A 13,948-nucleotide genomic window follows, 5' to 3' on the forward strand; every position below is an offset into this window, starting at 1 on the left:
TTCCTAATCCCCCTTTTTTTCATTAGTAAGTAAAGAGATATAAGTAAACAATGTAAGTTAGAAACTATTGCTTCATTCTAAAATTCACTTCTTTTAATATGTTAATGGCAAGGTACTATATAATAATGTAAAGACTTATTGCTAATTTTGTGTGTATAATATAAGAATTAGAAGGATGAACACAAGACGAATGTGAGTTGAATGGAAAACAATTGATGATGTATTGTTGAGATATTTAAACTCAATCAGGAGAGTGAAGATATAGAGAACCAAGCCAACTTAGAGGCAGTGTGTGACTAATGTAATAAACTGATGCAAATTCAATAAAAGTTTTGTTTATTACCTTTTCTTGAATTTTTTCTGGATCCCAGCAATTATTAGACTATATATCTTTAAAAAATAAAACCTATAGAGTTATTCTACAAATGTTAATTGCATAAGTCTATATTTCAATATCTGCTTACATAATTCATATATGAACATGTGAACACTTATGTACAAGAAAAGATAATGATTGAACTTCATTGTTGTTGTTATCAATTCCTGGTAAAAGCAGTATAAACATTTGAGAAATTCAAAGTAAATGCACTTCGGTGAAAGGCAAGGACAAATTTTACCATGAAAAATATTCATATGCAATATTATATATCTCATATCAATGTCTTATTCCATAAAAATAGCTATGTTAGGCTTTGTATGTAAATATTTAGAACAACTACATTTGCATGACTCCATTTTTGTCCTAAGGATTGAATGCAGATTGCATTTGTTTAAAGATGTTTATTTAAGTTCAATTGTAACAAACATATAATTTTGGGTCAAAAGTATCAAGCAATGAATTTCACATATTATACAGAGAACAATCCATGTTGCAAAATCGTAAACACCATATGAAGATAACAAGATAGGTTTTCCTGAAATTTTAAATTAGATTAAATAAGCTTGAGATATTGTACTAAATGCTACCATATAGAATATAAGATTTCCAAATGTTAATTTAGTTAACTTTCTTATAGTAACTATACACACCTACTATTTTATGTCTATTTCTAGAGGTAACATAGTAAATTATAAGATATATTTCAGTAGAACAAGGAGGCCATCTTGAGGTCATTCTAGAAATGTACATGTTATTCTTACACAGAGCTCACACACAATTTATGATTTAAAAAAATACAACCTTTGAGCAAAGTTAATATTTTCCGTATAAAATGTTGTTTCTCAAAAAAAAAAATAAAAAACCAAAAAAGCAAAGTTTCTCAAGAGCATTTAGATTTACTTGAAATCATCCTCTCTCTCTCTCTCTCTCTCTTTCTCTGCCTCTTTGTTTCTGTCTGTCTGCCTCTCACACACACGCACACGCACACACACACACACAGACTACAAAGAAGTTGTTTTTTGCTGAATGATGGATAAAATTTAAAATAAGTATAAGACTGTACAAAATGCTTCAACTAAACTGTCTTAAATATTTTTCTACAGTTGTAAAATAGAAACTTCCCACAAATATTTGCCCATGCCCTTCATTAATCCATTGTATATCTATTTTGCCTTTCTAGTTCTAGAAAAATAGAAATAACGTTTAATGTGAGGTTTTGGGTTGCCCCATGTTTGCCTTTTCCTATGCACTTTGAGTTAAAACTGGACTCGCTGGACCATTGGCAGAATGTTCTGGCCCCTCAGGGCCACTTGTGGGTTTAGAACTTTCATCCTCTTTATTTCCTTCAGGAGTCTTATCCAGGGCACCAGGTGGACTCACACAGTTAGCATCCTGCTTCGCTTTGTCCACTTCATTATCAAATTCAATTTTATCTTCTTGTTGGTTGTTTTTCTTCACCTGCCCATTCTGGGCAGGGTAGATGCTAGCAATGACGTCATACAGGAATTGATATTGCTCCTAATAAAGGGAAGAAGGAAGGAATTACATAAAAGAGGTTTATGTCATTATTTTTACATCAGATGAAAATTAGCAGGACTTAATCATTTACTTGGGGAAGACCTGGGTATCAGAAAACAACTCTCATGTGTTTTTATAAAAAAGAACATTTTAAATGGTTCACCCTCCTTACAGTTTTAAAGGACTGACTGCAGGGCAATCTTCAGAATTTGCCTTGTAGCCACACCAGACTGGTGTTCGGCCCCCTTGCAGGCCGTGTGGGGTGTCTCATTCCTAAGCTTTTGCAAAGGAAGCCATTTTTGGTGGCCACCCTCTTGGTTCATGCCTACATATCATTTAGCATCAGATCAGGGGTCACCTGCTTCAGGAAGCCAATGTGATCCCCTTGGGTTAAATTCAGTGCCCTCATTCATATTCTCTAATAATTTCTCTGTCATTTCACTTACTACATTGTTTAATAAATGTCTGCCTTTTCCTCACACTAAACAATGAGTCTCTTAATGGCAAAACACGTAGCAGGCACTCAATATACTTTTAACATCAATACATGTAAGCTCAAGGTCATACATAAGTAAAAGCTGCCTATATTTGAGTGAGTAGTTAAGTTTACTTTGTTACTAACTCCCAGACCATCATCTGTGGTCACTACCACTTAGAGAGGACACAGCTTAGATTGATTATGACAATGCTCACTCATTATCCTCTCTGTATCCACACCTCTTTGCAAGGTGACTTTGCAGGCCCTTTGGACAAAGGTTGGGTCTATGACCCCATGCCCTACACCTGAGCTGGCCTTGTGACTTGTTCAGATAATAAAATGCAGAGGAAGGCATGTTCCAGTCCCAAGCCTGGGATCCAAGGGGTCTCACTCTGCCCCTATGAACACTGCTGCCTTTATGGGAATGTGTCAGGCTAGGCTTCTGGATGAGGAGAGACAGGGGATCCACTCATCCTTATCGCCACAGCTAAATGCCAGCCAACTCCCAGCCTAGTGGCAGTCAAGGTCCTTTTGGACAAAGTCAAGTCGCAGTGGACACATCAGCGACAACACACATATCCGTGAGCCTGGTCCAGGTTGGCTAAGCCTAATGTGATCAGCAGAAATCTTCAGCTGATCAAACATATTATTGAATTATAATAAACGTTATTTTTTTTTCAGTTTCTAAATTTTGGGGTGGTTTGCTACACAGCAACACAAATGGATACAGGATTAAAGGTGGGGAAACTGAGGGAATCCATGAGCTTTTAAAAACATGTTCTTCAAGAACCACCACCACAAAGTGTTGGCAAACTCCAATTAGGTCTCTTATTTATACTAATAATAATTCAATGTGAATGATCATGTAAAATGGAATTTAAAAGAGAAGACTAGAAAAGCAAATAGAAAAGAAGTAATGGAAAGGAGAGGATCAGAAGAGGGGGAGGGGAGGGAAGGGAAGGAGAGAGAAGAAATCGTCAAAATAAAAATGCAAAACATGTTAAAAGCAATGATGACAGGGCTTCCCTGGTGGCGCAGTGGTTGAGAGTCCGCCTGCCGATGCAGGCGACACGGGTTCGCGCCACGGTCCGGGAAGATCCCACATGCCGCGGAGCGGCTGGGCCCGTGAGCCATGGCCGCTGAGACTGTGCGTCCGGAGCCTGTGCTCCACAACGGGAGAGGCCACAACAGTGAGAGGCCCGCGTACAGCAAAAAAAAAAAAAAAAAAAAGCAATGATGAGGTATACTTACAAATGTGGGAACCATTCCCGGTCTAGCTTTGCGTAGAGATTTTACTGCTTGAAAAACATCTATCACTTCTTCTGTTTCTGCACTTTCCAAGAGATTTAACAAAGCACAAAATATTCCTGTTTGCTGAGATCCATCTCTAAAATAGAAAGAAATAGATTTAAAAAAAATTCTACATTATATGGAGAAAGTGACATTGGAATAAAAATGGAAAGAGAGAGACAAGAATACATGCTTCCACTTCATGTTTACTGTAATTATTTTATTCCAATATCTTAAGAGCAAAGTTTTTCTGCTAAGTACATGTTTTATGCAAACTTTTTCAATTTGGGAATATAATAGTCATTTAGTTTAAAAAAATATTTGTCATAAGCTTTAAAAATATACTTTCTTCTATTAGTACTTTACCAATTATAATGCACTTTAATTTACATCTGAAGTTGTTAAGACAAATATCATAATATCCGCCAGACAGATGAGGATACTGAGATTTAGGGAAAATAAAGTCAGGGCTAGAAACTGATGAAACCAGAAATACTGGACCTGATATTTTGTAAATTACTAAACCACATGCTTTTTCTCCTCTCTTCTGCCTCTCCAGTGCTTTTTACAAATGTTAACACTTCTGCACCAATAGAAAAATGATACCTAGTGAAGTTATTTATTAAAAAGAGGGCAACCAGATTACTTACAAAACTGTGAGAGGTATGTTAGATTATAATAAAAATTCAAGTTAAAGAATATGTTAATAGCAGAACTTTATTTATTGTACATAACAAGGAACATATAGTAGGTATTCAGCCATTCCCTAAGAAACACCTACAGTTTTAAAGCCTAAACTTCCCGTCTTATTTTTCTTTCCATGTAAGTTTTACCTTTGAAAACTCAAATAAATGCCAAAAAGTAATATCTGTCTAAGGTCCTGATTATAGCATATACAATTCTAATAATAATAATGAAGGTTCTCAAAAATTCTAAAAGCCCTTTGCTAGATTTACATTTCTCATTTTACTTTACTATTTTTCATTTCTAATTTACTTTACCATTTTTTATGCAAATATTTTATATCACACACCCTTCTTTCAATATCTCTTATTTAAGGTGGATATCTATCACAGATGAAAGTAAGGGTCTGCATAACAGAAGTTAATCAAATCAAGTATTATTATGGATATTATTAAAATCTTTGCCTTTGGGGTCCATTTAGAGAGTCAGGTGATGGGTTTCAAATCGAAGCTGCTAAACATTGAGATTTCAGTTTAATAAATAGCTTAAGATATGTTTTTTGGAGGCAAAGCATTCAGTCTTCTGGATTTTACTGACGCCTAATAGCGTGGCTCAATGCACTTAGGCAGAAATAAAATGCAACATCCATCCATCCGTCTGTCCTTGCATCCTTCCATTCATTCAGGACATGTGACATTTCAGGTTCACAGCCTAACAACATTGCACTAAAATATAATTATTTCTGCTGTATTTCTATAATAGTTATGCTGTGGGAGCACATGGGAGAGAGTGCCCCACTCCCTAAGAGGCTTCCACTGCAGTCATGCATTTTTATCTGTTAGGAGAAATAGAATTTAACAGAAGGTGCAAACCAAGAGGTCAAGAAGGATGCTGATTTTTAGAGCACATCCCATCAAATCCCACCCACCTGCAGTGAATGAGGAGAGGCACGTTCCTGTGAAACTTATTCCCTTCAGTGGAATTCTTGGGAAGTTTCTGTTTGAGATTCTGAATCATTAAGATTAAGTCTTTGGGCTCCACGGGCAGCTCTTCCCCATTCCAGTTATTGAATTGGTACTGGAACACGGTTCGTGGATCTTTCCTCTAAAACCAGAAGGGAAGGGAACATAAACTCGAGTGAAGCTCAGCCCATCTGTTAAGTTGATAGTCATGTTTTCCTCACAGTTACTTTCATTTAAATCATTTAAAATTTTTATTCTGAGAACATTATAGAGAGAGTTGCTTTGTGTTCATAGAATGGTTTATATTAGTTTTTCAACTAGATCAATTACCCCAAAGATACATACTCCTGAAATTGTTTGTATACCTTGGAATGTCTCAGTTCAAATGCACGGATGGTATAGGCTGAAGATTTATTGGTGTCCTTCATATGAACTTCTATGTCTCCATATGTTTGCTTTCCTTCCTCCCAGTACTGAGAACAGGCTTCCTAGAGAAGAAAGAACATGATTCAACATCATCTGCCCAAGGGTTCTGTTTGTTTTTAAATGCACTCAGAGTACCTCTCTCTGTCTTTGCTCTATCCCTGTCCTCTTTCTCTTTTCTTCCCTCTGTTCTATTAAATTTGAAATTACAACTTGTGCTCTAAAATTGAATCTTAATCATAAAGATCTAAAATCTATTTTAAGTATGTTGGACATCCATTCAACAAATACATGGTGTTGCCTTGTGCAAATCAAGGGAACCTAGGGATAGCCGAGGTGGCCAGGACACCACAGGAACGGCTCTGCCGTCCCTGGTGTAGAGCTCAGATTTGTTTTTCCCTTCCTTCCATGCCCTCACCATCACCTTTTCAAAATGGATGGATTGACCTGACGTTGTTCATGACCCCTGAAATAACTTAAGTCTCTCTGTTCCTCCAGGGGTCCTTGGAGAAGGAGGTTACACCTCTAGGAGCTTTGTCTCTATCTTGTCTATATCAGTTGATTGAATATCCAAGGAAATGGTCAGATTGAAGAACAGGTAGATCACAAAGGTATTTCCTCCTTCCTCAAATGGTTTCCCACCAACTACAGTCCCACAGTTGCTGACCATGATAGGTATTCCTGCCCACGCTCCCGTTCCATTTCCTGATTTTCCCAATTTAGATGAAGGAAAAGATTGCTAGAATTCCACATTGAAAATCTGAACATAGATTTCTTTTTTAAAAAAGAAAAAACAGAAAGATAAAAAAAAACAATTTTCTATGTACAAGGGTACATAGGGAAAAGAGAGAGAGAAAAAGAAGGCATATAGTACAACGCATACTTATGAAAATATTTATTAAATAAGCTTTAACATATGTCAGATAATGTGTTAGGTGCTAAAACTAAGATGTACTGCCAGGTAAATTTTGATAACTTGAGGTATTCGGAAAGGCTCAAATACATGTAACAGACATTAGGCAGAAGATCAAATTAGATCTCAGGTTCACCTCCAACTATAGAATTGTATGACAATAAATATTACATGGATATGAAGAAGACAGGATTAAGAAACATTTTCCAGAGTTTTATCGTTCTAGAAGAATGGGATCAAAATGGGAAGAGAAGGCACATTTAGGTACATGGAATGTCAGAAAATCAAGTCAATGATGAGAACACAAATGATGTGTTAAGATTCAGTCAGTAAATCTACTTGCCCAAGGTGGAAAGTATGGAAAACATAAACATATGAGGAAAATGGAAAGATACATAGGGCTCGATTATTGAGGGTCATAAATATCAGACTGAGGAGTTTGGTTTCTATCCTGATAAAAAAAAAGGAAAAGGTGACCGTTTGTTGTTTTTAGCAGAGGGTGGCACTGGGATTGCTGTGCCTTATATGATCTGTGAGCAGTAGGCAGGGCTGGTGAGGGGCAAACAGGAGAGAGGGTCAGAACCCGAATGCAAAACTTTGGAGGCCAGCGCTCGGATGGAAAACGGGGAGAATGAACAAATGGAATTGTGTGACAGAGGGATCAAAAGGACTCAGGTATAGCAATCAAGTAAGTAATCCAAGAATGAAGAATCAGATTTTAGGACAGGAAGACTTAAAAGCTTCTTAAAAGTACAAACCTGGTCTCCATTCTTTAGCTCTGTCAGCATAACAATCACCTTGACTTTTCTTTGGAATATCATTTGCCAAAAGTCACCAATGGTCTCTTTCAGTGGTCCCTGAGCTGCAATCATCACTTCAGGTTTCCAATAACTCTTTAAAAAAATTAAAGGTGAGACTTAGTTACTAGTGCTGGAGAGCGAACAGTGCATGTTTAAAATAACCATTTGAAAGTACAGTCACTTAATTTGATATCAATGCTGTTACCTAATATTAAGATGCTTAGGTCCAATCCTGTGATAAACCATAGTGGAAAAGCATATAAAAAAGATTATATATATATCTGAATCACTTTGCTGTACAGCAGAAATTAACATGACATGGTAAAGCAACTATACTTTAATTTTTAAAAAGTGAAAAAAAAAAGATTCTTAGGTCCAAAAAACAATGTGATATATATATATAAGATATTTACTTAGTTAATGATAATACCTGACTAATAGTGTGAAATCAAGTTTAGAAGATATTATTTTAGGAAACTAACAATTTTTCCTTCCCAAAATACCATTTTTTCTACTGGAAAGCTTAATGTGATGGTAAAAAGAAAAAAAAGCATAAGCATTTCAAGTTATCTCCATCATGTCTCTAATTTATGTTTATATATTCTGTATCTTATAATTAATATTCTATGAATACATATCAATATTTTAAGAAAACTGGGAAAAGAAATAAGTTCAACTTAGTGTACATGCAAAAAATATTTACTGAATTACTAAAAGTTCCTTGTTTGAATTCTCAGTGTATCCAAAAAAAAGGTATGTGACACAGACTCATTTAAATATTCAGAAAATCGGAATGAAAAGCCATAAAAATATGCAAATTTAGGTTTGCTTACAATTTGGGTATATGAGTAAGTATAAACATTTTCAAATACTTGCTTTTGCTGAAATGTCATTATTTTTCAAATTATATAATAGTCATGTTTGTCATAAACTGTAACTAATAGCATTGTTTTGTTCTGTATCGACTCATTAGGTTTTAACATCTGAGTGTTGCAATAAGTTAAGATATAGCATTAAAAGTGGAAACTCTCATGTCAATCAATACATAGTTATGGTCAAGCTCATCATTCTTTTATAGAATCACTTAATGCGTGGCCATAATAACATACACATATTTTTTAGAGTCGGACCTTGGGTTTTGGAAGCATAAGGACCTACCATTACAAAGGAGGCATTGATGTATTTGCTCATCTCTTCCGAGTCACTGTCATCGTCAGAGGACTCATCTGAGTCATGCTCACTCTCCTTGCTCATCTCCAGTTCATGTTTAAGTGTCACTCTGTTAAAGTCATCTACGCAAAACAAAGTAGCAGTCAGTCTTCCTTTAAAGGCCCCTAATCTCTGCTTGATCATCATGTGGAAATAAGAAAGTCACTTAGAAGTGACAGATTACATGATGTACATGTATTGATCTACAAGGAATGAGATCCTGCTCCATTTTTATTGATTAACACATTATTTTTTAAAAGTCTAATAGAAAGAAGATCCCAAGAAAGTTCCAGGAAAAAATATAGACCATAACTCTATGTCATAATGTTCCATACGATTATGCAATCGTTGATATATATACTTTAGTTTTCCATGGAATATCATCATGCTGATGGATAAAAGTTTTAAAAATACATATATGTTAATAAAATACATAGCTTAAGTAAAAACCTGATTTCTCAATTATATCATATTAACATTCAATTAACAATCTTAATTCAATGGGTATCTCAGATAATTTTTTCAACAAGAAAAGTATTTAGTCCATAATTTCTCACTGTTTCTCAATTTCATTTATAATAACCTGATCAAATGATCTGATTAGTTACAGCACCATCAATTCTATATTTTAAATTATATTCATAAGGACCTCTTCAGTAATTAACTAGGTCAGCCATGCATTGATCCGATTTATTTGGTTGTCCAGCTTAGTACCTTGGGTTATATTTTCTCCGTGCTAGTTTTAGTGTAGGCAACTGAATAAAATTATAGTTGTGCCAGGTGTGGTCCTATCAATATACTTAAGTAGCAAAATTCAAGTCTTGACAATGATGCTTATTTTGGTCTGTTAAATTTGATGATTTATAGTATATTTCCCATCTACTTTTAACCTCCTTGGTGTAAGGAAGGGATAAACAGAAAACATAAAGGGAACAAAAGGATGTAATTTTGTTATTTGGCTATTACCCTGGAGTAAATAACTGCAATAAACTGAAGATGAGAGAAAACTGGTAAAGAGGACTTGGCTTTTTTCCCCCAGCTTCAGAGGTTACATCTTTCTGAAAACCCATTTCTGAACTAATTGGTACAAAGAAAACATGAAATATTGTCTGTCCTCCAAAGTCCATTGTAAATGTTTGGGGTTCAATGTATTTGCTACAACTAAAATTCAAATAGCCTATAACTATTCTCTACTGTCAAGCAAATGTTGAAAACGTGCTTCCAAAAGGTTTGTGTGTGTGTCTCACATTAAACAAATTCAAAAGAGAGCTTCACTTTATCTGATACAAAAAATAAAATAAGCTGCATACATGGAATGACGTTAGAATTCCTGTTTTTACTTTTATTTTCTTCTTGATTCCCAATGTGCTGCGTCCTCCAGCTCCTATATGAAGGAAGTCTCTGAGGGAAAAAAAAAAAACAGAATGGAAACTCCTTTAAAAATTTATGTATTGGCTTAGTTTATTATTGTAGCGTAAGATGCTCCCTAAGAAAAGAATTTCACCAGGTTTTGTGAAATTTGCATACGTTCCCTAAGGGCACAATTTTTAAGTTTGCCTCTGAATTTTTCTTTATAATGGCTCAGGTATTAAGTACTTTGACATGGCGAATTTGAACATATACAGTTATATAACAGAATATGTTTCCTGGTTAAGAGGTGCTGGATAGCAAAATAGTATGGTTTATTCTTGTATAAGTTGAAAGCATCGCATAGATGTTGATTATTCTCCATATTGCAAAAGCAATGGTAAATTATTTTAAATGATCCAAAGTAAATTCTCCAGATGAAGCATTTGCCGAAGACTAGGCTCACGCAAATAATCAATACCTCATTTCTTTAAACCCTCCAGACTCTTTCCCCTCTCCCTCGCGATAGCTAATCAATCAATCAGTCGGCAAGACCTATCATTTCTCCGGGTGGAGCTCTCAAATCCTTCCGCTTTTCTCTCTTCCTACTTAGTCCAATCTGCTTTCACTTCTTACTTGAAAACATCAGCAGTTTTTTCACTGGCCTCTTTATCTTCAATCTCACTTGCTCTAATCCTTCTAAAACACAAAACAGAGCAGGTCCCCCCTCAGGTTTTTGGCAGCTTCCCATCTTTGTTAGGAAGGATTCAGCATCTGTACAGCACAGAAAGCCTGTCAGGAGACACCCTTGACTGTCTCTGCAGCCTCACCTCTTGCTGGGACCCCCTGCACTGCAGCCAAACCTACTTCCCCCAGTCTTGGAAGGGGCTAAGCTGTCCTTTAACTCTTAGCAGATTCTCAGGTGTGTTTTCTACCTGGACTATCCTTGTCCCTTTTTCTCACTCTGCTAACCTCTACTCGCCCTTTAGATATCTGTTTACAGGTCAATCTCTACCGGAAGATCTCCCTGCCTGCAGCCTTTTCTTCCCAATAAATAACTTAAATAAATATTTGTCAAGTGGATGAATAACCTAAACTGAGAGAACTCATCATACAAAGTTCAGGAAGATTATACACACACATTATACACATATATGTTTGTGTATATATAGGTATGTGTGAATATGTATTATATATAAATGTTTCGAAAACTATGGTGCCTTTTTTCAAACTAAATATGGAACCTTGTTTCAAATCACACTCCAGCCTCTTTATTTCTTAACCTCTTCACCTCCTATAATATTTCTCCTTTCTTCAGCCATCCACATTCCCCACTCCACTTTTGTAGGTAGGTTTCATTCCAAAGATTGCATCACTTTAAAAGTTATGACTTCAACCATCCTTCCTACGGAAAATTACCTCTATTCTTCCCAGTCATTTATTTTAGTACCTCCAATCCAGCAATCTGCAATCCTATCAAAACCTTTATCATATTGTTTTTACTCCTTTCTTTTTTTCCTTCATGTCTTTCTGTGGCCAATATGCTCTTTATTATCCACACTGTATCATTCATTTGCAAACACCCTTAGTGCCTTTGCCTCCCAACTTTCAATTATTCACTTTAAAAAATTCTAGATGGGTTTAACCCAACTATACACAGCTCTAACCCCAATGTTACTGTAGGAAACAAAAACAAAACAAAACAAAAAACCGACTGGCTCTCTTTAATTTCATGACCATAAATTTCAAATGATCCGATAATTCTGGCACCCCTACCACCTTTGCCTGGGAGATTGCTTTCCTACTTTGATAGAACTATTTCATATGCTTTTCTCTTTCTCAAGCATAAGCCCTTCTTTGCCCTACTCACTTCTGTCCCCCTAAACGCCCAACCAATGATCTTACTTCGTATTCTCTTGAGAAAAATAAGGCAATTAGACAAGAACTGCCTCAACTTCCCGTCACTAATCTACCAACCAACCTCCATCTCTACCCTCATTTTCTGTCTCCCTTTCTGCTTAGATGGAATAATTTCACTGTTTCTATGAGAGCTGTGGTCACCACCTGTCTGGATCACACCCACTCCCCATGTCCACATACAAATCACTTTGATTCTTGTGCCTAGAATTGTACTCAGTACAGAGCACAGACTCAATCATATTTGTTCAGCCAAAGAATTTACCCTTTTTTTTAAGTGACTTTACATATGAATGTTTACATTAAATGTATAAGTGTTTTAAACAGTGTCTATCTATATGCAGTATAGTGGGGTTAATATATCAAAGGTGGTCAATTTATCAGCTAAAAGGGCAAGAATAAGAAAACACCCCTCTATCGAAGACCATGCCGGTAGCCTACTAGCTGTTCCACCACGGTGATTGTCTCAAGCCCCACTCCCACCCCAGCCCCACTCTGATCCAAAACATTCAATGATTCTGCATCTGATTAAAAGCACATTCCTGGTCTTGCTGTGAAACTCTCTGAATTGACCAGTTTGGTAGTTTACGGAAAGATTCAATAAACTGAAAATCATAGGTGAAAGAGAGAAGTTACAAAACATTTTTTTGACAACTGAGCAATTTGGAGATAGCTCTGCCAACTCTGTGAAATCACAGTGAGCTACATCCTAGGTTAGTTTTCAGAGTAACTGCCTGATAAATAGGTTAGGACACACATATTTATCCTTTAGTTTCTGTCTACCAGCTCCAGCCAGTTCATGTTCCTAAGTAGTCATAAACTCCTCTAACTATTTCCTTTACAAACCAAAACCAGATGTAGTTTTTAAAGGTGAGATGCTACATTGCCTTTGGAGGGCCAATTTTGTGGCCATATGCTATTATTCTGACACTTTATTTTATACCAGCTTAATGAAAAATGGTTAAAATGTTGGCTGTAGAATCAGATTTCTTGGTTTAAACAAGTTTCCTACAGAATAGCTGTGTGCTTTCAGGCATTTCTCTTAAACTCTGCGTGTCTTTGTTCTCTCATCTGTGCTCCATTTCATGGCAAAGCCCAAATACAAGAACTATGTCAAGTACATAGGACAGCACTGGAAAAGAGACAGAGGTTCAAGTTATCTGTAATGGTGCTCTTGTTCTCACTATTGTTACCTGGAATTCAGCCTCCAGTGGGGAAGGCTCACTGGGTGGATCTCTTTTCTTCATGTTAGACAGATATGGATGTAACTCAGACAAGCTCACTTCTGTTTCCCCAAACTGATTGTATTCCACCAAGGCCTGATGGATCAAGATGTACTGTGCCTATAATTTCAGGGAAGAATATAGATAATTAATTGATAACTTAAAGTCCTATCAATCACATTTAAATAAATTCTACATTCCCATAATTTTGCTCATATGGAGACAATGTATGGAGAAGAAAACTGATATCTGTAACATTTAAATAATCTGGAAGTTAGCTCTCATGGTTCTATGGGATATAAGCAAATTCCATCCCAGATTTTTTTTTTCCAGAAAAAACAAAATAGCTTGGTAAATAGATGAGGCATCTACAAGGTAGGGCATAACTTATATCTCATTCCTAACAGTTAAAAAACATTATCTGTTACTTCCTTCTGTGACTAGTATTGAGTCAGTAAGTTAAATTACTAATATATAAAACTATAATAAGTTTCACACTATATCTGAGAAAGAAAAAAGCAGGTTGATATTCCATAGAACATATTTTTTAAAAGAGTTTCCTAGAAGCTTTTAACAGAGAAAATTATTCTATAAAGCACAATAGACCAAACCCATATTTAACAACTCCTAACCTTTTATCATATTTGAATCCACCATTTTTAAATAAATGACAAATTTCTGATAAAATTCAAGACTCTTTAACACCACCTCTAGTCCCCTGAGTTTGGCTGTAGCATCCTTCCAATCTATTGTGTTTTTCCACAGGAAATAATTTCTTTTTTTTTTCTTGTGTACAATCTGTTTT

The 13,948-nt window shown here is 35.8% G+C and overlaps 1 protein-coding gene across 1 annotated transcript in view; it reads right to left on the reverse strand.

Annotated features, from left to right (window-relative positions):
* Positions 1 to 626: 626 nt before the first annotated feature.
* PTPRC (protein tyrosine phosphatase receptor type C) overlaps positions 627 to 13,948 on the reverse strand; it is a 123,065-nt gene continuing 109,743 nt past the window's right edge. Inside the window, exons 24-31 of the mRNA XM_070046258.1 lie at positions 13,114 to 13,263; positions 9,967 to 10,057; positions 8,606 to 8,739; positions 7,406 to 7,540; positions 5,677 to 5,799; positions 5,278 to 5,453; positions 3,627 to 3,762; positions 627 to 1,897 (exon numbers count right to left, since the gene is read on the reverse strand). Coding sequence (XP_069902359.1) covers positions 1,622 to 1,897; positions 3,627 to 3,762; positions 5,278 to 5,453; positions 5,677 to 5,799; positions 7,406 to 7,540; positions 8,606 to 8,739; positions 9,967 to 10,057; positions 13,114 to 13,263 — 1,221 coding nt within the window. The 3' untranslated portion in view covers positions 627 to 1,621. The remainder of the gene's footprint in view (positions 1,898 to 3,626; positions 3,763 to 5,277; positions 5,454 to 5,676; positions 5,800 to 7,405; positions 7,541 to 8,605; positions 8,740 to 9,966; positions 10,058 to 13,113; positions 13,264 to 13,948) is intronic.

Source organism: Globicephala melas, chromosome 1 (assembly GCF_963455315.2).
Source record: "Globicephala melas chromosome 1, mGloMel1.2, whole genome shotgun sequence".
Classification (NCBI taxonomy): Eukaryota; Metazoa; Chordata; class Mammalia; order Artiodactyla; family Delphinidae; genus Globicephala; species Globicephala melas.